This window comes from Mesocricetus auratus, unplaced genomic scaffold (genome assembly GCF_017639785.1).
Source record: "Mesocricetus auratus isolate SY011 unplaced genomic scaffold, BCM_Maur_2.0 Super-Scaffold_100007, whole genome shotgun sequence".
NCBI classification, from domain to species: Eukaryota; Metazoa; Chordata; class Mammalia; order Rodentia; family Cricetidae; genus Mesocricetus; species Mesocricetus auratus.
Window position 1 is genome coordinate 31,000,053 of NW_024429191.1, and position 26,134 is coordinate 31,026,186.

At 48.5% G+C, this 26,134-nt stretch overlaps 2 protein-coding genes and 1 long non-coding RNA gene across 11 annotated transcripts; 1 reads left to right on the forward strand and 2 right to left on the reverse strand.

Moving 5' to 3' along the window:
• Nucleotides 1-153: 153 nt before the first annotated feature.
• Phykpl (5-phosphohydroxy-L-lysine phospho-lyase) lies at nucleotides 154-21,842 on the forward strand. 8 transcript variants are annotated; one of them, XM_040748561.1, is made up of 12 exons: nucleotides 154-294; nucleotides 917-1,035; nucleotides 1,982-2,141; nucleotides 7,400-7,474; nucleotides 7,960-8,239; nucleotides 10,474-10,556; nucleotides 10,845-11,070; nucleotides 16,793-16,947; nucleotides 17,185-17,274; nucleotides 18,214-18,344; nucleotides 19,011-19,100; nucleotides 21,412-21,842. In XM_040748561.1, the coding sequence occupies exons 1-12, from the start codon at nucleotides 236-238 to the stop codon at nucleotides 21,438-21,440; spliced, it is 1,497 nt and encodes a 498-aa protein (XP_040604495.1). In that variant the 5' UTR covers nucleotides 154-235; the 3' UTR covers nucleotides 21,441-21,842. The 8 variants fall into 8 exon arrangements, with proteins under 8 accessions (XP_040604495.1, XP_040604496.1, XP_040604497.1 ...); XM_040748562.1 differs by having other exon boundaries at nucleotides 19,032-19,100; XM_040748563.1 differs by lacking the exon at nucleotides 21,412-21,842 and having other exon boundaries at nucleotides 7,960-8,047; nucleotides 8,123-8,239; nucleotides 19,011-19,398.
• LOC121141323 lies at nucleotides 2,406-14,549 on the reverse strand. The gene is made up of 2 exons (XR_005878197.1): nucleotides 13,990-14,549; nucleotides 2,406-2,520 (listed from the first exon to the last, which is right to left on the reverse strand). It is a non-coding gene; the product is annotated as an uncharacterized LOC121141323 (long non-coding RNA).
• On the reverse strand, nucleotides 19,360-25,818 carry Hnrnpab (heterogeneous nuclear ribonucleoprotein A/B). 2 transcript variants are annotated; one of them, XM_040748567.1, is made up of 8 exons: nucleotides 25,623-25,818; nucleotides 25,296-25,542; nucleotides 24,380-24,548; nucleotides 23,288-23,446; nucleotides 23,012-23,143; nucleotides 21,060-21,168; nucleotides 20,236-20,376; nucleotides 19,360-19,961 (listed from the first exon to the last, which is right to left on the reverse strand). In XM_040748567.1, the coding sequence occupies exons 2-8, from the start codon at nucleotides 25,517-25,519 to the stop codon at nucleotides 19,891-19,893; spliced, it is 1,005 nt and encodes a 334-aa protein (XP_040604501.1). In that variant the 5' UTR covers nucleotides 25,520-25,542; nucleotides 25,623-25,818; the 3' UTR covers nucleotides 19,360-19,890. The 2 variants fall into 2 exon arrangements, with proteins under 2 accessions (XP_040604501.1, XP_040604502.1); XM_040748568.1 differs by lacking the exon at nucleotides 20,236-20,376 and having other exon boundaries at nucleotides 25,623-25,817.
• Nucleotides 25,819-26,134: the final 316 nt, after the last annotated feature.

Consider the following 26,134-nt stretch of genomic DNA (forward strand, 5'->3'; position numbering starts at 1 on the left):
ATCTCAGGGGTGGGAGAAAAGAGCATGGTACGAGCCCGGACCACCGCAGAGCGCCCCCGTGCGGCGGCGTGAATCACAAGCCAGCTTTCTTGCTCGCAGGTTGCTTGAATAATTGAAGGCCGGGAAGGGAGCGCCAAGGGGCGGGGCCAGCACCGAAACCCCGACCAGAACTAACGTAGCTGGCGGAGGCGGGCCTAGCGCGCAGAGTCTGGGCCCTGACTGACAGCGTGGCGACATGGCCGCGGATTCGCGTGCCAAGGCCGCCACTCTGAACCTGAGACGCCGCCTGCTCAGGTACCGGGTGTGGGCTTGGAAGGCGCGCACAGCGCTCGCCCCGAGTCCCTGACATCCCCGCCTCTCTCAGCCTCAGCTTACTAGAAGCGGCCATGGGCCACGCTGAAGCTCCGGGACGTCGCCTGCCCCGGGGGACCGGCTTTGCCCCTGACAACTTCCTGCAACAGGAGCTGGGCCTGGCCCGGGGTGGGAGTCACGTCACAGACAGAGTTAAGAGAAAGTCTGCTCTTGGCCTGTGAGGAAGACTCTCGTTCCCACGTGGAGAGGAGGCGATGGCTGGAGTTAGCCACCCCAGCCAGGGGCAGTAGGGTCCCTGAGATGGCAAGGAATGCTGAGGCCTAAGATCCAGCTCTTAACATGGGGCTTTTCTTCGGGAAACCATCCCGAAGCCTCTTTCCCCAGGGCCACAGGAACTAGTGTATGTGCAAGCAGACCTGAGAGGGCCACCAAGGCTTAAGCGAGCTTGTCTCAGCAACTTTCTGCCCGTCCTGTCCCTCATAGGAATAAGGAGGCCAGCTATTGTCCTTTCCAGACACTGGGAAGGAGTGGATGAGGTTGTGATGAGTGTAGTCCCCACTCCGGTCTTTAGAGGGGGCTATCCATTCTTTGCCTGTCCCCACAGCTCTTCCTGCAGACTCTTTTTTCCTGAGGACCCTGTTAAGATTATCCGAAGCCAAGGGCAGTACCTGTACGATGAGCAAGGACGAGAGTTCCTGGACTGTGTCAACAATGTGGCTCATGGTCAGTACCAGCCTCGCCCTTGGTGAGGGAGGAGAGGAGGCCGAGGCTGTAAATCTGATTGGCAGCCTGGGTTGAACAGAATCATCCAATCTTTGTGAAGGAACCTGAAAAGGCCCACACCCTATCTGTGCTTAACCAGGAAGGAGGCAGAGAATAAGGCATCAGGGTCCAAGTTCCACTTGGAACTCACAGCAAGCGGCCTATGGAGCCTGCCCAGGCATGACCACCAATGAAGCATGATCCTTGGCCCTGTACGGGGTTATTTAAGAGCAGGCCTTCACGTCTATATTGACTGTTGGCGGGGAACTACAGGAAACTTAAGTATGAATTCAGCCAACTAGGGTTATCAGAGCTGATGGCAGAAAGGAAGGCTTTGGGTTAGAAAGCACATTGGAGGCAGATAAAGGTTAAAATCCAGGACTCTCCCAGCACTCAAGGGACAGAGAGGCAGGTGGATCTCTGTGAGTTAAAGGCCAGCCTGGTCTATAGAGCAGAACAATGGTTTCACAGAGAGACATTGTCTCAGGGAGAAAAAAAGTCACTTAGTGCCCTGAACCTTGTTGCTCATTGGACAAGGAACAAAACTCAACTAGCAACTCACCTAGTTTGACTCAGGGGTTTTGAATAATTGTGTGGATACTGGTAAATTGCTTTAACCATGCTTGGCACTAACTCTGTTACTCCTTAACCCTCTGACCATTCCCCTCCAGCCCAAGGTCTCAAGATACCTCTCTAAAAACACTGATTTTCTAGAAGTCTCTACAGAACCATCTTTTCCTTCTGCTGGAATCTCTCTCGAGGCCTTCCATTCCAGAGCATCATCCCTGTGCTCCCCCACCCCCACCAACTGCCCTTTCCTCTCCTCGGATGGGTTTGCAGATGGAGGGGGGGTCTGGTGGGGCTGGCTGGGTGGAGTCGGCCATGTGATGGAGGTGGCCTCTTGCAGTCGGGCACTGCCACCCTACCGTGGTCCAAGCTGCACATGAACAGAACCTGGTGCTCAACACCAACAGCCGATACCTGCATGACAACATTGTGGACTATGCCCAGAGGCTGTCGGAAACCCTGCCAAAGGAGCTCTCGGTGTTTTATTTCCTGAATTCTGGGTAAGTGAACTGTGGACAACATGCCCTGTTGAAAACAAGTCCAAAGAAGAAAGTCACCCATGTGGGTGCAGTGTAGTAAAGCTGCCTGGGGGAGTGGAGCCCACTTCAGGGAGAAGCCTCTGGGCTGCCTGGGGGAGTGGAGCCCACTTCAGGGAGAAGCCTCTGAGCTTCCTGGTTGTAGACTCCAGAGCTTTTTCTGTTGACTCCAGGTTCTCGCTCTGTAGAACACACCACAGCCTCCCTTCCAGGCACACTGGGGCTTAGTGAAGTAATGTATTTCTTTATTTCTTCCTCATGGATCCAGACTTCAGGTGTAGGTCAGCAAGTTGAAGGGACACCAAATCTTCAGAGAAATAGGAAATTATGGAAGGGTCCTTTTCTAGAGCAAGAATACAGAGTAATGAGGCCTAGAAGCAGTGGGGGTCCTGACTTGACTGTGCCTCCATGGAGATGCTGAGAGCTCCTGAGGTAACTCAGGTAGTAGCTAAGGGAGGAGGAAGGCACTCTGGGAAAGTATGCTTGTCAAGGTTGGTCACCACCAGTCTGGGCAAAAGCCCTGTAACATGAAGGGGCAAGGCATGCGTGGTGACCCACCAGAGGAAGAGGAAAGAATGAGCAGGGCAGGGAGCGGTCTCTCAGCTGTGTTTATCTTCAGGTCGCTAGAAAGCTATAGGGAATTGGGGTGAGGGTTGTTTTTTTTTCTAGTGATGGTTAGTGTTTTTGATGTTTGCTTTTAATATTTGTGAGTGTTCGATATTTTTTGTTGTTGGGGTTTTTGTTTGTTTGTGTTTTGGTTTTTTCTAGATGGGGTTTCTCTGTGTAGCTTTGGAGGCTGTCCTGGAACTCACTCTGTAGACCAGGCTGGTGTCAAACTCATAGAGATCCACCTGCCTCTGCCTCCCAAGTGCCACCAACGATCGACGATGTTTGTTTTTAATATATTTGCCTGAATATATATCTATGGATCATGTGCATGTTTGATGCCTGTGGAGGCCAGGCGGTTTCAGATCTCCTAGAACTGCAGTGCAGACAGTCGTGAGCTTACATGTGGGGACTGAAAATAGGTCCTCTACAAGAACAGCAAATGCTCTTAACAGCTGAGCCATCTCTCCAGCCCCGCCCCCAAAGAGTTTTAATCAGGAAGCTATGCTACCATGATGGGGACCAAGAGTGGCTAGTGTTGGGCATTTGGACTGGGAGAGGCAGTGATACAGAGTCAGGAACATGACCACCACATTCTAAGAACATCCAACAATAGCATTTGGGTTTTAGGCACAATCACAAGTATCATTGCCTCATACAGTCTTCAGTCTCCTGAAGAACTTAGCAGTAGAATTTGCCGTCATTTCACAGATATGGAGATGCATCGACTTGGTAGAGCGCTTACCTAGTGTCACGAGGCTTTTCCATCTCTAGTACTACAGTATAATAGGTGGGAGACGGGAGGAAGTGGGGAGCTGGCTAGGAGATGGGAGAGCCTAGGCTGGGAACTCTCTGTTAAGAACAGGAGGTAGGCACAGGGAAGACAGTCCCCGTTGTCTCCCTCTACCAAGTTCCTTCCGTGTGGATTCCTGTGACTTGATGTTGCCAAGTCCTGTGACCTCTGGGCTCCCTAGCCTGTTTCTCGACAGTTTGACAGCTGTCATTCTCCCTAGAGATGCTTTTTCCTCTTGCTTCCAGGCTCTGGTGCTCACCAGCTGCCAGTGCCACGCCTCCTCTGTCCTGCGGGGCATGTCCCACTCCTTTTGTCCCCTCTGTGATTTCATCTATCTGCTTGGAATTAAATGTCATCCATGTGCTGATGACTCAAAAATCTATATCACAAACCCAGATATTGGAGCTGCAGAGCTGCAGAGATGGCTCAGCAGTTAAGAACAGTAGCTATAGCCGGCAGTGGTGGCCCACGCCTTTGATCTCAGCAAAAGCCCTGCCCCTCCCCCTGAAAAAAAAAAAGAACAGTGGCTGTTTTTCCAGGGGACCTGGGGTTTTGTGTATTTGTTTTTGTTTTTTTGTTTTGTTTTGGTTTGTTTTGGTTGTTTTGTTTTGGGTTTTTTGTGGTTTTTCCTTTTTTTTTTAAGATTTATTTATATATTATGAATACAACATTCTGCCTCCATGTCTGTCTGCAAGCCAGAAGAGGACACCAGATCTCATTACAGATGGCTGTGAGCAACCATGTGGTTGCTGGGAATTGAACTCAGGACCTCTGGAAGAGCAGTCAATGCTCTTAACCTCTGAGCCATCTCTCCAGCCCCTTTTTTTTAAAGATTTATTTGTTTGTTTGTTTATTGTGTATACAGTATTGTGTCTGCATGTATGCCTACAGGCCAGAAGAGGGCACCAGATCTCATTACAGATGGTTGTGAGCCACGATATGGTTGTGGGAATTGAACTCAGGACCTCTGGAAGAGCAGCCAGTGCTCTTAACATCTGGGTCATCTCTCCAACCCTTTTTTGGTTTTTCAAGAGAGTGTTTCCCTGTGTTACATCCCAGGGTGTCTTGGAACTCACCCTGTAGAGATTGAACTCACAGAGATCCGCCTGCCTCTGCCTCCCCAGTGCTAGGATTAAAGGCGTGCGCCACCACTGCTGAGCAGGGTCCTGGGTTTGATTCCAAGCACCTATGTGTCACTCACAACTCTCTGTAACTGAAGTTCCAAAGAACTCAATGAGCACCTTCATAGACACCAGGCACATATGTAGCGCGCAGACATACATACAGGTAAAATACCCATACACACAAAATACTTTTAAATTAAAATAGCAGGGCCTGGAGAGATGACTCAGTGATTAAGAACAACACTTGATGCTTCTACAGAAGACCCAAGTTCAGTTCCCAGCACCCATGGCAGGTGGTTCACAACCACCTATAATCTACCTCAGTGCCCTCTTTTGGCCTCCTTTGGCACTATACAAACAAAACCTCCACACAGACACACATTCATATAGTTGAAAAATAAAAAAGATTTTTTAAAAACCCAGATGCTGGGGCTGGAGAGATGGTCTTCCAGAGATCCTGAGTTCAATTCCCAGCAACCACATGGTGGCTCACAACCATCTGTAATGAAATCTGGTGCCCTCTTCTGGCCTGTAGGCATACATACATGCAGACACAATACTGTATACATAATAAATAAATTTTTATTTTTTTTTATTTTTTTATTTTTTGGTTTTTCGAGACAGGGTTTTGTGGCTTTGGAGGCTGTCCTGGAACTCGCTTGGTAGTCCAGGCTGGTCTCGAACTCACAGAGATTCGCCTGCCTCTGCCTCCCGAGTGCTGGGATTAAAGGCGTGCGCCACCAACGCCCGGCAATAAATAAATTTTTAAAAATAAAAAATAAAAACCTAGATGCCGCCCATGGGTTCCACTTAAGGTTCTAAGTGGCCATTCTGACATCTGACAGTCATCTCCAACTTCATTTATTCAAAAACAACCAAGAATTGCCTTCTCCTGAGCACACTGGCTCATGCCTTTAATCCCAGCACTTGAGAGGCAGAGGCAGGCGGATCTCTGTGAGTTAGAGGCCAGCCTGGTCAGGCAGTGAAACATAGACTCTGTCACAAAAACAAGTCAAGTAATAAAATAATTTTTAAAATAAAAAGCTGCCATCTACCAATGCCTATGTGAGATCATATTACTAGTTCTCCCTGATGCCCTGCACACACACACACACACACACACACACACACACACACACACACACACCACCCACATACTATCTCACTTGGAAGAAACCACACATGCAGTTCTCCCTATCTGTCCCAGGATCTCTCTTGGCTCATCCTCATGGTTTTCATCAGGCAGCCTTCAGGGCCTCCTCACTCCCACCTCATTCCCTTTAGAAATAGCCAGAGGCTGCCTCAAAAAGAGAGAGAGAGAGAGAGAGAGAGAGAGAGAGAGAGAGAGAGAGAGAGAGAGAGAGGGAGGGAGGGAGGGAGGGAGGGAGGGAGGGAGGGAGGGAGGGAGGGAGGGAGGGAGGGAGGGAGGGAGACAGAGAGAGAGAGAGCAGAGTCACATCTTTTCTCTGCTTCATGGTCTCTCTTTTTTTTTGGGGGGGGGGCTTTAAATGTGCTAAGGAGATGATCAGTCTCCTCCTCGGTCCCAGGAGCATGGCCCTACATATCTCTCCACTTTTCTGCCCCAGTTTCCTTCCCTCCATTGCCTAAACATACCAGACAGAAGAGGGCCTGTTGTTGTGTTCCAGAGTCCTAGAAAGTTCCTCAGGATTTAGGGCAAATATTACCCTTTGCAGATATATCACTGACCCCATTATATTGACGGGTAGGGTAACCCTAACAAAAGGTTGCAGACTTGGAGGTTATGCAATAGAAATGTATTTTCTCAGGCCACACATGGTGATGCCTTTAATCCCAGCACTTGAGAGGCAGAGGTAGGCGGATCTCTGTGAGTCTAAGGCCAATCTGGTCACACAGTGAGTTCCAGGACAGCCAGGGGTATATGGAGAAATCCTATCTCAAAGAAAGAAAGATAATGTATTTTCTCCAAGTTCTGGAGGCTAGAAGTCTCAGACCATCGTGTCAGTAGGATCTGTGTGCTCAGAGGCCTGGCTCCTTACCTAGCACATGAATGCCTTCTTACACACCTGACAGGGTCTGTGCAAAGGCCCCCGGTATTTGTGAATCCACACCACTTCTCATGGACATCAATCAGATTAGGCTAGGGTTGCTCCAGGGCCTCCTTTTAACTAGCCTGTTGAAAGGCCTCATCTCCAAATGAGTTCATTCTGAGGTACTGTGAATTAGGGCTCCTGTGTAGTAGTTTTAGAACACATCTTACCTCATAACAGCCTCTACCTACATGGAGCCTCACGTGGGTCTTCCTGAGCACCCCGTGCCCAGTGGTGACACAGAAATGATCACTCTGTCTTGTTTGGCTTTCAAGATACATCAGCTCTGGGCAATAATGGGACACGCCTTTAATCCCAGCACTTGGGAGGGAGAGGCAGGCAGATCTCTGTGAGTTCCAGACCATGCTGGTCTGTTGAGTTAGAGTGAGTTCTAGGATAGCCAGGGCTATTATACAGAGAAACCCTGTCTCCCAATAAAAACAAAAAGCAAATGCATCATAATGTAAGTTTTAAGAGGGCACCTCTTGTTCTCACTCTGCCCTGATGCACAGAAGGCTATACATATTGCCAAGGAAACTGTGCCCTGAGAATGCTCTCAATGCTGAAAGGGCTCCTCCATGGAAAGCGCTTGGGTGATGTCCCAAGTCATGCCCATATTTTCTGTCACAGGTCAGAAGCCAATGACCTGGCCTTGAGACTGGCTCGTCAGTACACAGAACACCAGGATGTGGTAGTATTGGACCAGTAAGTGTAACTCCCAGCCCTGCTTCTCCAAAGCCTGGGCTCCACAGGTCTGGGAGGGTCAGCAGGACTCTGACTTTGGACCGTAAGGGGGAAAGCCAGTGTGGCATGAAACCCAGACCCCAGTGACAGCTCCCTGGACGTCTTGACTTCAGCCTACCTTTCTGAAAGAACAGCAGCTGGTAGTGAAATCAGCGCCATAAGCATTAGAGACCAAAGGCCATTAGAGACCAGTTAAGATTTAAGATGTATTGTAACTCTATGCTCCCACTTTACAGAGGAGAAAACTGAGCCCAGAGTGGTCAGGTGACTAGAATTGTGGCATGCTAGCAAGTGGCCTTGCAGGAAGTCACTCCAAGCCTGCACTTGTCCCCAGCTCAAGGACTTGGTACCCTGTGCTTTGTCTTCAAAAGTGGTAGACACTGGTTAGGGCTTATCCCAGGAGTAAATGCCACCAGAGCCTGAGCCCACATCCTCCTTCTCCCTAGTGCTTATCACGGTCACCTGAGCTCCTTGATTGACATCAGTCCCTACAAGTTCCGGGACCTGGATGGCCAGAAGGAATGGGTCCATGTGGTATGCACGCCCACATCGCCACAGGTGAGTTTCCACCCCCAAGCCTGGATGACATGGCAGTGTCTCTCCCTACAGGCTCCTCTCCCAGACACCTACCGGGGTCCTTACCGGGAGGACCACCCCAATCCAGCAGAGGCCTATGCCAATGAGGTGAAGAATGTGGTCAACATCGCACAGGAGAAGGGCAGGAAGGTAACCACACCCACATCTGTCCAGAGGATGTAAAATCCACTGACAAGATGCTGAGGCCCAGACTTGGTGGCTATATATATACAAAGGTCAACCTGAGCAACTTAGTGAGACCCTATACAAAATAATTTTAATTTTGTGTGCATGGGTGTTTTGCATACATGTATGTCTGTGCACTATGTGTGTGCAGTGCCCTTGGGGATTAGAGAATGGTTAGATACCCAGAGACTAGATTTATATATGGTTGTGGGTCACTATGTAGGTACTGGGAATTGAATTCAGGTTCTCTGGAAAAGCAACCACTGAGCCTTCTCTCCAGCCCTGGAATTTTTTCAAAAGTAAAAAGAAATGTGGAAAGCCTGGTGTGGTAGTACACACCTTTAATCCGAGCTCTCAGGAGGCAGAGTCAGATAAGATTTACTTGAGTTTGAGGCTGGTGTAGTCTATATAGGAAGCTCTAAGCCATTCAGGGCTGGAACTGACTCATCTCAAAGAAAGGCTGGGGAAGGTGTGGTGAGAATGTATCTCAGTGTTAGAGTGCTTGCCTACTTATGTGTGTGAGACATCCTGGGCTCAATTTCAGTACTGAAGAAAAGAGTAGAATGAGACCCTGATTATGATTTGAGTGAGAATCTAGTGTGGAGAAGGGATGAGGCTTGTTAATGCCCAACCTAGTTTTGTTTTTTTGTTTGCTTGTTTTTTAATTTTTCCAGATAGGGATTCTCCATGGCTCTGGAGGCTGTCCTGGAACTAGCTTTTGTAGACCAGGCTGGTCTCGAACTCAGAGGTCGGCCTGCCTCTGCCTCTGCCTCCCGAATGCTGGGATTAAAGGTGTGTGCCACCACCACCCGGCTGTCCAACCTAGTTTTAACATATTGGAGCAAGTATGGGTCCCACGGCCTGGGCTAGAGCAGTGTGGATGGATAGAGGCTCCTTAGAGGAGGTTACTATGGAGTTTCAAAGTAAAGGTAAGATTTAGTCATTCCAGGTAGGGTAGGAGGCAGGACAGGAAGAGCTTCCTGAACAGGCACCTGTACAGAGATGAGGGCCACGTGACTGGGGCTAGGTGGAGCAGGTTGTCAGATGGGCCTAGACAAGCAGGCAGGACCCATATGCCTGGAACTCTACCTAGGGACCTCAACACTGGTGAGGAGACCTGAGGACTGTGCTGTTCTGTCTTGGGTTGCATGCTGAATATATTTTACTGGAGCAGTCCAGAGACAGGTCCATGAGGCTGCCTTCCCAGGGCAGTCTATGGGGATTCTGTGGAGAGGCAGACGGGAGTGTATATCCGGGGAGAACAAGGCCCACACTTACTAGCAACTGGCTGTGAGGAAAAGAAAGGGCCGGGCGTTGGTGGCACACGCCTTTAATCCCAGCACTCGGGAGGCAGGGGCAGGCGGATCTCTGTGAGTTCGAGACCAGCCTGGTCTACAGAGTGAGTTCCAGGACAGCCTCCAAAACAATACAGAGAAACCCTGTCTCGAAAAACCAAAAAGAAAAGAAAGGTAGACTGTGGTGCCAAAGAGGTTAGCAGAACCAGCTGAAGAGCTCTGGTACTCCACAAACACTTCAAAAGAACCACTGTAGTGGCGCACGCCTTTAATCCCAGTGCTGGAGGCAGAGGCAGGAGGATCTTATGAGTTCAAGGCCAGCTTGATCTACAGAATGAGTTCCAGGAGAGCCAGAGCTACACGGACAAACCCTGCCTCAGAAAATAAGTAAATAAGGACCTCCTTCCTCACTCCATCAGCTGTCCCATGAGGCCTCCAAAGCAGCCCTCCAGGGGGATACATAGGGAAAACATGTTTGGGCAAAGAGTTTTAAGCTGGACACAGATAACCTCAGTGTCTGGGTTGAGGCATCTTCCCGAGGGCAGTGTGAGAGACAGGAAGAGATATCCCATAAGACAGCATCTGCAGTAGCCACAGACAAGAAGCAGACTCTGAGATGTGACAGCCATGAGACAATGGGTGTCAGCAAGACACATTACAGGAAGGCGTAGGTAAGGATGAAGCCACATTTTTGCTCTCAGTGAGGTGAGACTGTTGCTGGTCACCACATAGGGACCAGGGAGAAAGGGTTTATGGGGTGAATGTGTGTGAGTGAATTTAGTTGACTGCAACAAGCCCAAGTACAAGGGGATGACTCACACCCTCAGATGTGACATAGCATCCAAAGGGAGGCTCATTGCCAATATTATTAGCAAGGCACACTGAACTCTGTCTCATCCACAGATTGCAGCCTTCTTTGCTGAGTCTCTACCCAGTGTGGCTGGGCAGATCATTCCCCCTGCTGGCTACTTCTCCCAGGTGGCAGAGTGAGTAAAGGGGCAGGCAGGCTCTACGCAAAGGTGAGCAGGCTTTTAATTTTTTAATTGGGTTTCTTGAGATCTATTCCAAATTCCTATAGCCTAGCCTGCCTCCCTGAAGGATCTGAAACAAAACCCTCAAAGAAATAATGGCCCAGATAAGGCCAGCCATTTGCCCAAAGTGAGACACAGCACCCCACCCCAGGACTTCTCAGCTATGGGTCTCTCTCACCACAACCCTGTCTGCTATCTATTCTCCTTCTCACCACAACCCTGTCTGCTATGTATCCTCCACAGGCATATTCGCAGGGCCGGAGGGCTCTTTGTTGCAGATGAGATCCAGGTTGGCTTTGGCCGGGTAGGCAAGCACTTTTGGGCCTTCCAGCTGGAGGGGGAAAGCTTTGTCCCTGACATTGTCACCATGGGCAAGTCCATCGGCAATGGCCATCCTGTTGCCTGTGTGGTCACTACCCAAGCTGTGTCAAGAGCATTTGAAGCCACGGGTATAGAATACTTCAACACGGTGAGCAAAGCTGCAGGGCAAATGCTCTATTAGTTGCCACTCGATCACCATGTCCTTAGTCCGTGGAGGCTCCAGGGCTTTTCACTGTGCCTAGCACAGATTTCTAAAATGCCATCCTCCAGGAAGCTACATCAGTTTTGTTTGTTTTGTGTGTGTGTGTGCAACAGACAGACAGACAGACATTAAGAGACTCACTGGGTAGTCCTGAGTGGCCTCAAACTCAGAAATCCACCTGCCTCTGACTCTTAAGTGCTGAATCAAAGTTGTGTGCTGCCTCACTTGGCCCAGGTCAGATTTTTTTTAAATACTGTCAAACATTTTTCAAAATTAGTATTAACCCAAATGCTATCACAGAATAAAACACACAGAATGCAAGACCCCTTTCCTTCCGGCAGAAGCTGCCTACCTGTGGCAGATGCTACAGTCAGAAAGTTGAAGAAGCTGAATGAGAGGAGTGTTTTGGTTAGCTTTGGAGACAGGAAGTCTACAGCATGTCGTGGAGGAAGGATGGCTCCCTGTCCTTGGAGCACTGGCCAAGATTTTCCCGAAAGGAAGCTCACATACACCCAACATAGGTGATTCTGAGGCTGTAGGTGCAGGGTGGGAGCAGGAGCAGGTCCTCAGCCAGGGCCTCCTCCTCCCATTGCAGAAACAGAGTCCATGACCCTGAAGACAGCAAGGGGTGTGTTGCTTGGCTTTTTGTCTTTTGTTTCAAAGTGCTGGTGATCAAACCCAGGCCTATTACTGCTATGCAAACACTTTGCATGGAGGTACACCTGACTCCCAAGGAAGAATTTTCTTCATAGAAAGATGAGGTCTAACTACTCTTTGGAAAAATCTCTTGACACCAGCACAGAGAACAAGGTGTAGTCAGGAAACTGAATCTGGCCAGAAGCAGAAAGGTCTTGGGTGCTCACCATAATTTCCACAAAAAACCATTTGAATTTTTTTGTTTTGGTTTGGTTTTTTGAGACAGGGTTTTTCTGTGTAGTTGCCTGTCTCCCAAGTGATGAGACTAAAGGCGTGTGCCACCATGGCCTGGCCTGCCATTTAAACTTTGAAGGAAGTCAGCACTTGGCAAGATGTCAGAAAGGCAATGAGGGTCAGTCTGAGGAGGGGAGTGACATCTGCTCTGGTACTTTAGGAGCCGTTACTCTGCCCAAATAACAGACAGCCTCTGCCCTGGGTGGGCCTGATGTCAGGGCAAGAAACACTCCTAGACTCAACTGGGACACTGGAGAGCCTAGCTTAGTAGACACAGTATAGGATGGTCCACTGTGAGAATACAAGGGACATTCCAGGCAAGTAGACACAGGGCTGAGAGACAAGTTAATGGAGACAGATATCAAGAGCAGAGTCTGGAGGTGAGCCGCAGTTGATGTCCCTATATAGCCCTCTTCTAACCAGCTGGTTGCTTGGCTCTTTTTGCTAAGGTTTTTACATTTATTTATTCATTTGTGTATGGATACATACGCAGCTACTCATGTGGAGGTCAGAAGACAACTTTCAGGAGTCATTTGCTCCTTCCATCATGAGCTCTGGGAATCTAATTCAGTCCACTAGGTTTGACAACCGGTACCTTAGGCCACTGAGCTATCTCACCAGCTCTATTTGGTTACTTACAAACCCATGAGCTGTCACCTCAGATAAAAAACGAGGATCCTGGGCTGGAGAGATGGCTGTCAGAGGTCCTGAGTTCAATTCCCAGCAACCACATGGTGACTCACAACCATCTCTAATGAGGTCTGGTGCCCTCTTCTAGCATGCAGGCAGTAGACCTAATAAATCTTTAAGAAAAGGGGGGATGGATCCTTGCATCTATCCATCCAGATGTTTGTCCCTTCACTAATGATTCTGAACCATGTTTTTTTTGTTCTAGTTGCTCTCATGATGCACATTAACTCTAGGGATTTTGTGAATATTTTTCACCTGACATTATATTACCAAGAACCAAATATATTGTCACTCGCTTGCTTTTCCTGCTGATGCACTCTGAGGCTGTTCTTATGAACAGTACTACAATCTGTTCTCCATATGCAGAAAGATCAGTTACAAATTAACCCAGAAGTGGAATTTCTGGACCAGAGGGTGTGTCCACACTCAATTTAAAAGATAATGACGGAGCCGGGTGTTAGTGGCGCATGCCTTTAATCCCAGCACTTGGGAGGCAGAGGCAGGCGGATCTCTGTGAGTTCGAGGCCAGCCTGGTCTACAAAGTGAGTTCCAGGACAGCCTCCAAAGCCACAGAGAAACCCTGTCTCGAAAAACAAAACAAAACAAAAAAACAAAAAAAAAAAAAAGATAATGACGTTTTCCAAAGTAGTTCACAGGTCAAAATAGCTTACTAGTAGTGTATTGTTTGGGGTTTGTTGACTTGTGAGAGGGTCTTACTGTGAAAAGCCCTAGCTGGCCTGGTACTGAATATATAATCCATCTGACTTGAAACTGATGGCAATCTTCCTGGCCCAGCTGAGTGCTAGGACTACACAAATTCACTTCCATGTTCCACTTCTCATCAACACTTAACATTTTGCCAGTTAGCAGTCAGTGGTGGTGCACGCCTTTAATCCCCTCACTCTGGAGGCAGAAGTAGGCAGATCTAAGTTTTAAGGTCAGCCTGATCTACAAAATGAGTTCCAGCACAGCCAGACTGTTTCACAGAGAAACCCTGTCTTAAAAAAACAAGAAAAACATTTTGCCAGTCAAGGAAAATATACAATGGTAATCCATATGGTTTTGATATGCTGTTCCCCAAATCCCGATTTTGTGAAGTACCTCTGTTTTTTAGTTTTAATAGATTTTATGTACCCTGTTGTGTGCACACAAAAGAGGACACCTTGCAGGAATCAGTTGTCTCCTTCCACCAATGTGGGTCCCAGGGATCAAACTGGGCTTCAGGATTGTAGAGACGATCCTTACCTGCTGAGCCTCTTCCACAGTCCTCTTCCTGGTTACTGTCCAATGTGTTCCCTCTTCTGTGAAGTGCTAGTTTGTGTCTTTTTCCATTCTTTAGTTGCTAGTGCTTGTGGAAATTTGTGTAAATGCATTGTCTGTCTGTTTCTGTATGAAAGATATACACATTCCTAGATTGAGATTAGTGTCCTGCCAGTGGTGTATACTATGCATATGTGCATCCAATTGGCAGAACTCTTTACTTCCTTTATGTATTTACGAGAAACCACAAAAATATTATCAGTCATCTCTATTTTGGTTTTGAGACAGAGCTCAGTGTGAAGCCCTAGGTAGACCAGCTAGATTCAAACTCATTGAGATCCTCCTGCGTCTGCTTCCCAAGTTCTGGGGTTAAAACCACGCACCTCCATGCTACTTGGTACCTGGATTCCAGGGACCAAGCTCTCATCATCAGATTTGCACAGCTGGCTCTTACATACTGAGCTCCCTGGCCATCTCACTGGCCCAAAATTTTTTACTATTTTATATGAAACCAGATGTGGTGGTGCACATCTTTAATTCCAGCACTCAGGAGACAGAAGTAAATGAATTGCTGAATTCAAGGCCAGCCTGGTCTATATAATAGTGAATTATAGGCCGGGCATTGGTAGTGCACACCTTTAATCCCAGCACTCAGGAGGCAGAGGCAGGCTGATTTCTGTGAGTTCAAGACCAACCTGGTCTACAAGAGCTAGTTCCAGGACAGCCTCCAAAGCCACAGAGAAACCCTGTCTCAAAAAAACAAAAAAAAAAATTTAGATGATCCAAATTGTCTAATTTTTTTTGGTGGTTGTTGCTTGTACTTTTGAATACATATAGGGCACTAAGCATGTTGCCCAGTGTACGAAAATGCTTAGCTTATGTCTACAATGTCTGTGGGCTGACGTGTATGTAGCTCAGTGGTAGAGCATATATTTAGCAGGCAGGCGCAAGGCCCTTGGTTTGATCCCATCAGCCCCACAAAATACATCTTTATAGATCAGGGCAGTGCTGGAGCCCAAATTCTGTCACTAAGCTATATCCCTTAGGTTGTGTCTTATTCTCCTCCTAAACAATTTAAAGGGCTAACAAGATAGTTCAGTTCATAGTGTAGTAGTTTGCCCTGCAAACCTGAGGACCAAATCAAATCCCAGAACCCGTTTAAAAAGATGGGCTTTAGTAACACAGGCCTATAATCTCAAAGTTAGGAGGCCGAGTGTGGAATCCTGGGCTTGTGGGACAGCCAGCAAGTCTTACTGGTATGTTCCAGGTCCTAGTGTCTCCTAAGAACATCTACCACACCCAAGGTTGGATTAACATCTGACCTCTGCACCCATCCATATAGACCCGCACCTGCACCCGCACCCAATCGTTGTGAAACGGTTTTACAATACAGCCCTGGTTGGCCCGGAACTATGTAGACCAGGCTGGCCACAAACTCAAGAGCTCCACCTGTTTTTGCCACTTTTGAGTGTCGCTGGACAGTAGAGGTGCACGCCTTAATCCCAGCACTCAGGAAGGCAAAGGCCAGACTGGTCTACAGGGTAAGTTCCAGGACAGCCAAAGATGCTACACAGAAACCCTTACTGGAAAAATCCACAAGGGAAAGAGGTATGAGACACTAACCACCCAGCCAGGCCCTACTTCCTAATACCATCATAATGGGGTTATGATTTCTGCATACAACGAGAGACACATAGTCCATTCTACCAGGCTCTTGCAGCTTTTTCAAATTATGCTTTTCTATCTTCTAAAAGTCATTTTTTTTCCTTTTTTATTAAGTTGGCTTGTTTACACAGGTTTGAGGCTCTGGCTTGATTTTGGCACTAGGGAGGATTATCATTGTTGCTAAAGCTATCCCCCAAACACCTGGGCTCAAACAAGCCCACTTCAGTGTACAGGTTTTGTAGTTCGTTACTTTGCATATACTGGGGGGAGTTGCATGTGTTCCACAGCACACATACAAGTCAGAGGATGTTATGAAGTCGGTCCTTGCCCTCTCACTCTCTCAGGTTCCAGTCATCAGACAATCCTAGCAGGGACTTCACCTTACAAGCCATCTTGGTTTTTACTGTATGGTATGCGCTGCGTGAAGGTCAGAAGAGGGTGGTGCTGATGTAGTCTTCTACAGGAAGAAGAATCAGGTCCCCTACTTAAGGGGTTAAAGGCCAGCTTTGAGTTAAATAGTAGGGATAAATAGTAGGTAAGACCATTTGCTACTGTACATGTGAGGGCATAAATTAATCTCTAGCGTTGGTGTAAAAGGCTGGGCAGAACTGTAGGAATCTAATCCTAGCAGTGGAGATGGGTGGAGGCAGGTGTTGAAACATTGAGCTTTCATATTCAGACTTGACTATGGTAGTCATGAAGAAAGCTGTAGAAGACATGATTTCTCTGTGTATCCTTGGCTGTCCTGAACTAGCTTTGTAAACCTGCTCCCCAGTGCTGGAATTAAAAGGTGTATGCCACCACTGCCCGGCTTAGGCAGAAACTCCTAATTAAGTCAATCCCCACTTTCTGCTTATGTGGCTTTTCAAGATTTGTGTGGGTCTTACCCATGTCTTTTGTGTACCGTGTACATGCCTGGTGCCCATAGGTCAGGAGAGAGGCTGGACTAGTTCTAAGTCTCTTGATTACCTTATACGTGGTTGAAGACTCCCAGTAGACCAGTTTATGAAAAGAACAGCCCTAAATGTGAAGACTTTGGGCCTATAGCCTTCCCAATTGTGGCAATTCCATGGGATTGTGGTCCACTTGGCAGAGCATCTGACATTGCTGTCCCCTGGTTCAGTTTGGTGGCAACCCAGTGTCCTGTGCTGTGGGGCTGGCAGTCCTGGATGTCTTGGAAACAGAACAACTCCAGGCTCATGCCACTAATGTGGGCAGTTTCCTAATGGAGCACCTCAGCCAGCAGAAAGCCAAGCACCCTATCATTGGAGATGTCAGGTAAAGTTCTGGAACCAACAGGCATTAACCAAATACTTGCTAAGGGTTCAGCATTGTTCTATCTTCCTACCTTGGGATAAAAACCATCTATGTTGTCTCTGGAAGGAACTGGGATTCTGCGGATCCTGAGCCTTTCTCCAACCCCATTAGGATCAATCTCTCCAGGGTGAAGGGGGCAGCTCAGGCCAGGGCAAAGTGAGGCAGAGACCATAGATATAAAGATGTCAAATCCTCCAGGGGCACTGGACTCTTCATTGGTGTGGATCTGATCAAAGATGAGACCTTGAGGACACCAGCAACTGAAGAAGCAGAATACCTGATCTCCAGGTATTTTTTTTTTCCTGTGGGTTCCTGTGTGGCCTATAGCAATGAGTCTGCAGCTTTCTGGGTCCTAATCCTTGATTGAAAGCCTATAGGAGCCAACCTGAGACATCCCACACCTAACATCAGACTTATGCCAACCATAAAAATTCCTGAGTTTGAATGTGCCTTTATTCATATTGTAAGATGTGTTAAATTTACCTAGTCAGTAGTAAATGGCCTCAGCTATAGTATCCACTCCAGTGGGGGAATCAGAGATTGTCAGGTATAAAAGCCAGGGCCCAGGCTAGTGTTCTTAACTGAGTCATCCTAAGCATGGTTGGGTTTTGCCCTGGGTCTGATCCAACTTTTTCTCTCTGGGACAAAGACTGGGGAATCAAAAAGAATGTAATCATTTTATACCACTGAAGTCATCAGCACCTGGACTAGGTAGATAATGAGCTGGGTGGACATGGTGATGATGTGACAGCTGGATTACTATAATCAGAGCCTTTAAAGCCTGGTCCACAGGTGAGTTCAAGGCCAGCCTGGGCAATTTAGCAAAACCTTATGGAACTTTAGGACATCCTTAATCCCAGCACTCAGAAGCAGAGGTTTACTCTTGAGCTGGAGGCCAGCCTGAGACAACCTGAGCTACATAAGAGTGGCAGGTTTGAGCCAGGCGTTGGTGGCGCACGCCTTTAATCCCAGCACTCGGGAGGCAGAGGCAGGCGGATCTCTGAGTTCGAGGCCAGCCTGGTCTACAAAGTGAGTTCCAGGACAGTCTCCAAAACCAGAGAAACCCTGTCTCGAAAAACCAAAAAAAAAAAAAAAGTGGCAGGTTTGGCACAATGGACAGTGTACCTTGGGTAGGGACCAACTAATTGGGTGCCTACCTGTTCAAGGTTATCTTCAGAGACAGTTAAGACAGAGAACCAAGACTTTTAAAGTGTTTTGTTCTTACAGGCTGAAGGAGAACTACATTTTATTGAGCACTGATGGCCCTGGGAGGAATGTCCTGAAGTTCAAGCCTCCAATGTGCTTCAGCCTGGATAATGCACAGCATTTGGTAGCAAAGCTGGATGACATTCTAACTGGTAAGCTCGAATAGAACTCAACTAGCATGTATCAGGCCCTGGAGTCTGATCCTCAATACCACATACATAGACGTAATTTGAACAGTGGGATGAACATGGCGGTAACCACTGGTGATAACAGCATTTGGTAGGTGGAATAGGGTGAGATCACATCCAAGATAATACTGGGCTGCCTTAGGTTAAAAAAAAAAATCCTCAAGTCAGGCCAGGCCAGTGGTGCATATACCTTTAATGACTAGAACTTTATCTTCAAAAAACAGGGTACCCTCAACTGCTGAGTGACTAAAATGAATGGCTGACTACAATGAAATTCTCCCAGTAACCTCTAAATCACTCAAGGTTAATCAAAAGCAGCCCAAGGTCTCCCTCTATTTAAAGAAACTACCAACTATACACCAAAGTGGTTGTTCTATGAAAACACCAGCAAGGAACCTCTATCCCTGTCACTTAAGTGTTAATTAGTTAAACCCAATCCCTAGTGGATGTTTCAAACTGGTTCAGCTCTAGGAGTTGTATGAATGATTATGGACTTAACTAGAAACAGAACTGCTTTGGGCTCACACATGGGACTATCTGTGTTAGGGAAATTGTGGGACACGCCTGGGTAGGGATTCCAACTATCATACCAAGCACCCTATAACCTAACTGGGGAATAATGTAGGGTAGATCTGTGGTATTTTTTTCTAGATATGGAAGAAAAAGTAAGGAGTTGTAAAACACTCAGGATCCAGCCCAACTCAGTCAAGCACCCTTCAGGTAAGCGGGACTTATGTTTGGCCCACCTCCACCAGGAGATACACCAACTTCAACTTGCATTTGCTTGATAACTGAGTAAGAAACTAAGGATCTAGAGCATAATGCTTGTAAGATGTTCTCTAGATATAGAGGCTAAGGAAACAAAATGGTAAAAAGGTCAAGTGGGGAAACAGCTGAAGGACCCCTGCTACAGGAGACCCTAGTCCCAGAGCATCTATTACCTCCAACACTGGGCAAGGTCTCACAGAGCACCCAGGCGTGGGGGTTTTTTAATTTTTATTTCAAAAGCTCGGATAGCTTCAATATCCAGGTCGTGGCAAAATCAGGACACGTGTAAAATACCTTACAATACATTAGATTCCCAAAAGGTACCAAAAAGTACAGTAAAATTAACACTTCCATTACTGGAAATGTATGACACAAATAATATAAAATTAAAAGGTGAAAAAGGTGACACTGGTTTCCTAAGATACAGTTTACTTTACAACCAGGGTCCACAGGTCCAGGCTGCAGAGCAGCAGCAGGAAGCAGACCCTCCAATCTAGTACAGGGTAACCTGGTAATAAAAATCAGCCCCCCATGCTGCTCTGGCCTCTGAGACGCCACACGCTGCCTACAACTAGAGCTCTGGAATAGTAAACAGGAGAGTGATTTCCGGGGGGAAATTTTAAATAAGATGCACATGGGACAGGCCATAAAAGTTTGCCAAGTTAAATTTGGTACATAATTGTGTTCACTCCGCGTCCAAACAAAGCGTGTGCGGTCGTCAGTCGGCCGCTCCTGCTGCCTCTCAGTATGGCTTGTAGTTATTCTGATGGCCACCACGTCGCTGGCTCTTCCCGTAATTTGTACTACCCTGACCTAGGAATAAGAACAATATTGTGGCTACTACTTAACTGTACATTTTTACCCAGTGCCAGGCGCTTGCCACATCCTCACCATGTAGCCTCTCTTCACAGCAACACCAGCTTCTCATCTTACTGAGAAGGCTGAACAGAGGATAGAGCTCTATGTGGTAGCTCCAGTGCCTGAACCAGGCCTGTCTGACTCCAAAGCCCCTGCTGCCAGCGGCCTCTGCACTATCTGACCTGCCTCCCCTAGGAGGAAGTAGATGGGGCCTCCCTCTCCTACTTACTGTAGTCGTAGCCGGGGCCGTAGCCGTAATAGCCATAGGGCGAGTAGTCGTAGCCGCCATAGCCGGGCCCGTAGCCCTGCTGGTAGCCGTAGCCCTGGTTCCAGTAGTTGCCGTAGCCCTGATTCCAACTCTGACTCTGACCTGTGGGGGGAGCAGGGCACAGGGGCCCATGGACCATTTAGCACACGCAGGAGCTAGGATGGAGGAAATCCTGCCCTTTGGGTGGCGGGGTTACTATGGCAACTCAGGTAGAAGCCAAGAGGCTACTGTTCTGGTTTAGAGGGCCCTAGGCCCAGCCTTGCAATCCAGGAGGCCAAGACGCCAGTAACTTCACTTGGGAGTATAGGAAGCTTACTCACACTCAAATCACCCTCTGGTCACCTCCACCCTCCCTTTGGCAGCTTTGCCTTGAAAAAGATGCAGTTCAGGCTTTGGAGTTAGAGGGGCCTGGGATGGAAGGAGCTAAGCGCCTGGCACAGCTTTGCCTTTCTGCCCACAGGTATGTGTGTACCAAGAATCAGGACAGCCACAAAGCTAAGCACAATACACTGTGCCCCAATCATTCTCCCAGTGCAATGAAAATGTCCCCTTGGCCTGGGGCCCCAAGCTGCACAATGAGGAAGATATGGCTGTTTCAATCCATGGAGCCATGAGCCATAGCAGCACAAGCACAGCCTCCACCCAGGAAAACCACTCCCTGAGCTGTACCCACTTCACACCCAGCTTGCCCACCCCCACTGCACAGAAACACCGAGAGGCAATCCCAAGACAGCCAGAGAAAGCTCCTTGCAGGCAGGGAAAGTCTTCATCCAGCTTCCACTTACCTCCACCTCCACCACTGCCTCGGTTCCCTCGATTGCGGTTTCCTCTTCCCCCAGAGCCATACTGCTGTTGCTGATACACCTCTTTAGGCTGGGCAACTTTGATTTCACACTAAAAGCCAAGAAGACACTGGGTCAAGTTCTGAGGGACAGATCAGGTCTGGAATGCTACAAAGACTGCTATAGCCAAAACTCTTGCCCTCACCTGTCCTGGAAACTTCTAGAACGACAGCTAAAACTACAAGTTTGAGGGATGAAAAACAGGTCAACTAGAGCAGCTAGCCATAGTGGGCAAGGCGAGGTTAGAATTCCCCAGGGCCACAGGTACTAAGCTTTTTCACTCTTCTTTTTGCAGAAGGTACTCATCCTAGGCAAATATTCTAACAGGACGGCAAGCCGACCTCCACCTTACAGATAAAATCAAGCATGAGGCATTGTTGGAAGCCATATTGCTACCCTCCTCTTTAAGTACTGGTCCAATGAGATATGTTTCACATCTAAATCTGAACAGAACCCAGACTCACTTTCACGACTGATAACTTAAGGGAATATAAATGCTTTTACTTAATGATGTTTCTAAAGGCAGTCCTATTACATTCCCATTAAAAAAAAAAGTAACGTTAAACCCACTTCACTGGGATGCAAAAACAAACAAAACTCTTCCAAGTTTCAAACTAGCATGTTATAGAGAGCTGCAGTTCTGCCATGGAAGCAATGAGATGCATATATCTCCTATCAAGCTTTGCCTGATTTTATCTTACTGAATTAAAGGTACTGAATAAATTAGGTGGTGGTGGCATTCACCTTTAATCCCATCACTCAGGAGGCAGAGAGACAAGAGGGCAGCCTGGTTTAGAGTTCTAGGACCGTCCGAGCGAATCAAAGAAACCCTATCTCAAAGGGGTGGGGTGGAAAAGACTAAGTAATTTGAATGTTTACTTCTAAGGCTCACCAGCAGCAGTTTTCACTACCACAGAGGGCTCAAGGCTCTTCCTAGTTTACATGAAGGTACACCAAAAAAATAAAAAAAAAAAATGTCACTGTCGCCGGGCGTTGGTGGCACACGCCTTTAATCCCAGCACTCGGGAGGCAGAGGCAGGCGGATCTCTGTGAGTTCGAGGCCAGCCTAGTCTACTGAGTGAGTTCCAGGATAGCCTCCAAAACAATACGGAGAAACCCTGTCTCGAAAAACAAACAAAAAAAATCACTGTTTACTGGAATAACTAAGAATGCCCCACCTGTCTGCTTTAATTCCCCAACCCAAGTTTTTAATACTCCAAGAGAAGGGCAAGAACCTTCCTGGAACCTCACCCTACCTTATCTGGCTGCCACTCCAGTTCTCCAGTAAGCTACAGCCAGTGCCACACCTTCTATCCTAACCAACTTGAAAATCTATTTCTTCACTAAACATGACTCCACATTTGCAGTCCTTTTTAGGCCTACAGTAGGGCTGACTAAAGCACACCTAAATGGAACAAACTCTGGAACAGGAAAAACATCCACACATATGTAAACATACTAAATTACTGAGCTCTAGAACCTAAGACCACTGCAAGTCTCATAACCCCTGAACTGTATCATCCCCAACACCACTAAATCAGGCACCAAAGAATCTAGTCAGCAGGTCTATTCACAAAAGCCTTGCTTACTCTGCCTCCTTACACCTATTTTAGTTTTTATCAATATACCTAGTACATACAGTGCACTGTGTCCACAGAGACCAGAGCATTAGAGCCCTTGAACTATAGTTACAGGCTTATAGGTGGCTGTGAGCCAACAAGGGTGCTCAGAATGGGCCAGGGTCTTCCTGAGAGCTAGTGCTCTTAGCCTCTTTAAAGAACTGCTTTTATCAGCATTGTGTACTACAGAAAAACAGTAAAATTTTACTAACAAAGGGTCAGTCAACCTACACCTCCAAAAACCAAAAGCAGGTAAAGCCGTTTCTGACACCTTACCTTGCTTCCACTGACAGTATGGAACTTTTTCTCCAGAACTTTCTTCACAGGGTCTTCCTCTTTGTATGTAATAAAAACAAAACCCCGTCTTTTGTTCAACTTGGGATCTATTGGAAGCTCAATGGCCTCAATCTGTAAAAACATAAAACAAAGCTCAGGTTTAAACCTCTGGTACCCACATACAACCCTGCCAAAAGACCACTGAAAAGATGAGAAAACCCTGCTAATACACTGGCCAGGCAAGGTCAAATAACAGGACAAAACAGCCATACTCACCTCCCCAAATTGGCCAAAGTATTCTCTGATCTTTTCTTCTGTGGCTTCAGGGTTCAGACCTCCCACAAAGATTTTCTTCACAGGATCCTTCTTCATAGCCATTGCCTTTTTAGGGTCAATAACACGACCATCCAGCCTGTGTTCCTTCTGGTCTAAGACCTGTGTAAAACAGAGTCATGTCAGGTCCAATCCAACACAAATACACAAAAAGGGCTTAATTCAGACGGGCGGTGGTGGCGCACGCCTTTAATCCCAGCACTCGGGAGGCAGAGGCAGGCGGATCTCTGTGAGTTCGAGGCCCGGCTGGACAGACAGCCTCCAAAACAATACAGAGAAACCCTGTCTCGTAAAACCAAAACAAAAGGGGGGGCACTTAATTCTCTCTGGGGCCAAGCCAAATTGACTTTCTAAGCCTCAATACAGAGAACCACCTGAATACCTATAAGCCAACCCCCACTAGCCTCTGCCCATGCTCTATACTTCTCCTTCCTAACCAGTAGTTCCCTACTTAAGACCTCCTTTCATTGAAGCAGTAACAAAGAACACTGGATAATCTCATGTTGAAATCCTTTCCACCCAGCATAAATGCATGCATTTTCACCATTTCTGATATTTAGGAATTGGGGTCCCATCCCAATTAAAATTCTATTAAAAAAAAAAAGCCTATCCTACAGCAAAATATTTAACAGCAAGCCCATGAATAGGCATATATAAAAGATAATAAAGAGCCGGTGGCAGTGACTGCACACCTTTAATCCCAGCACTTGAGAGGCAGAGGCAGAAGAACCTCAGTTGAGTTTGAGGTCAGTCTGGTCTACATAGTGAGTTCCAGGACAATCAAGGCTGTTACAGAGAAACCCTGTCTTAGAAAAAAATTAAATAAAATAAAAACACATAGTAAGGGAGGGCTGAAGGCAAGACTCTAGTTCTTGCCCAGCTCACTGCCCTCCTCATATGCAATAAGCCTTAAGACAGTATGAACGGTAATCCTCCAAAATAACTCCCTCACATAACCCATTCAATCTGTACTATCCCTCAAAACAGGAATTTGAGCTCAGAATCCTAATAGACTGCTGCTAACACCCAGCTTACCTTCTCTACACTGGAAGAGTCTTTGAATAGGATAAACCCAAACCCTCTTGATCGTCCAGTGTTAGGATCCATCTTAATCGTACAGTCAACGACCTCCCCAAACTTAGTAAAATAATCCTTTAAATCTTTTTTGCTGGTATCCCAACTCAGACCACCAACGAACATTTTTCTGAAAGGAAGACAACGAACACAAATCTTAGAAGCGGGATGTGGTGTTTACAAGTCTGACCCGGATACACTTTCCTGGCAAGGGCTTGTGAAACCACCGTCCCATGGGCCAGCCCGAGATGGCGCTCCTTTTTTTTCCAAGTTGATCCCTCCCGTGTTACTCTGGCATCTCGACTCTTCTGAAATTCACATCTGACGGAGGTTGTATACCCACAGTGTGGAAAAAGGCCAACCTGATCACAAACGTGACCCATAACCCCTCACAAGTTTAAGAGTGTTTTGCACTCCTATATTTAAGTTAGCTCCCGTTCCGTTCTTCCCCGCCTCCCAAGAACTGGTCCCGAGGAACTCTGGGTTTCCTGGGGCCGAAACCGCCCTAGGGTTCAGGCCGTGGCTCCGCCCCTCGACCCGAGGCAGGCTAGGCCGGGCCCGCCGCGCGCCAACTCCGCCCACGCAGCCCAGACGCAGCGCTCGCGGCCCGATTCGAGGTCGGCCGCTTTTCCTCTTCCGGGGCCTCCCGCCTCGAGGCCCGCTGCAGTCTAAGCACCCCGCGACTAGCCCAGGGCGGCCGCAAAGTCGACCCCGCAAACTCCTGCAAACTCCAATGCGCCTAACCGCGCCCGGGCCCGCCGGCGAGCGCGCCAAGCACCGCTCGGCGGGCCGCCCGCCCCTCCCCCCGCCGCGTGGCGCCAACAAAAGGCTGCCCCGGAACAAAGGCGGCGGCCCGGCGGCCCGCGGCCGCACCTACCCCGCGTCCTCCTCGTTTTTGCTGGCGTTGATCTGATCACCCTCGGCGCCGTTCTGGTTCCCGCTCGGGGTGGCCGTGGTCCCGCCCCCAGACGCGGCCGGGGCTGCGGGGGCCGGTGCCCCGGCGCCCGGCTCTACCGGGGCCTCGCCTTCGGGGGCGGCCTCGTGTCCGTTCTCGGTGGCGCCCGCCGTTTCCATGGGCTGCTCCTCAGCCGCGTCCGACATGGTTAGCCAGGCCGCAGCGGCTCCTGCAACGAGCGGCGACGGCGCGTCAGGCCCCGCGGCACTCCCCGAACTCCCGCCCACCGCCCGCGGCCCGGCCGCTCACCTCGCCGCCGATGACGCCGCGAGGCCTTACTCGCCGCGGAAGGCGCCGCGGGCTTGGCCGGGCTCGCACCCGCACCCCCGGGAGCTCGTCCGCGTCCACCGACGGTGTCGCGCCGCTCGGCTGCCGGCGTCCACAGGCCACAGACGCGACCTCAGCTCCGTCCCGCGCGGTGCCACCGCCTGACAATGCCAACTCGTGGAGCTCTTTATAATGCCGGAGCCGGGGATCACCTCCTAACAAGAACTATTCTCATTGGGTGGCGCCAACCGCCACTCACCACTGTCGTGGCATTTTATTGGCTGCTGCCGCGCGCGCGCTCTAGATCCGGGCGGGCTTTGTCCTCATTTTAGAACGCGCGCGAGTCAGAACTGCGTACGGTTCCGGTCATCGAGCGGGCGCCTGAAGTGTCCCTTTTTGTCGGGGGGAGGGGGGAACCACACGACAGTCTGTCATCCCCACCGCACACCCCGTCCCATACTAACAACCTAAAAGAGGATAAATGAGCCGGAGGA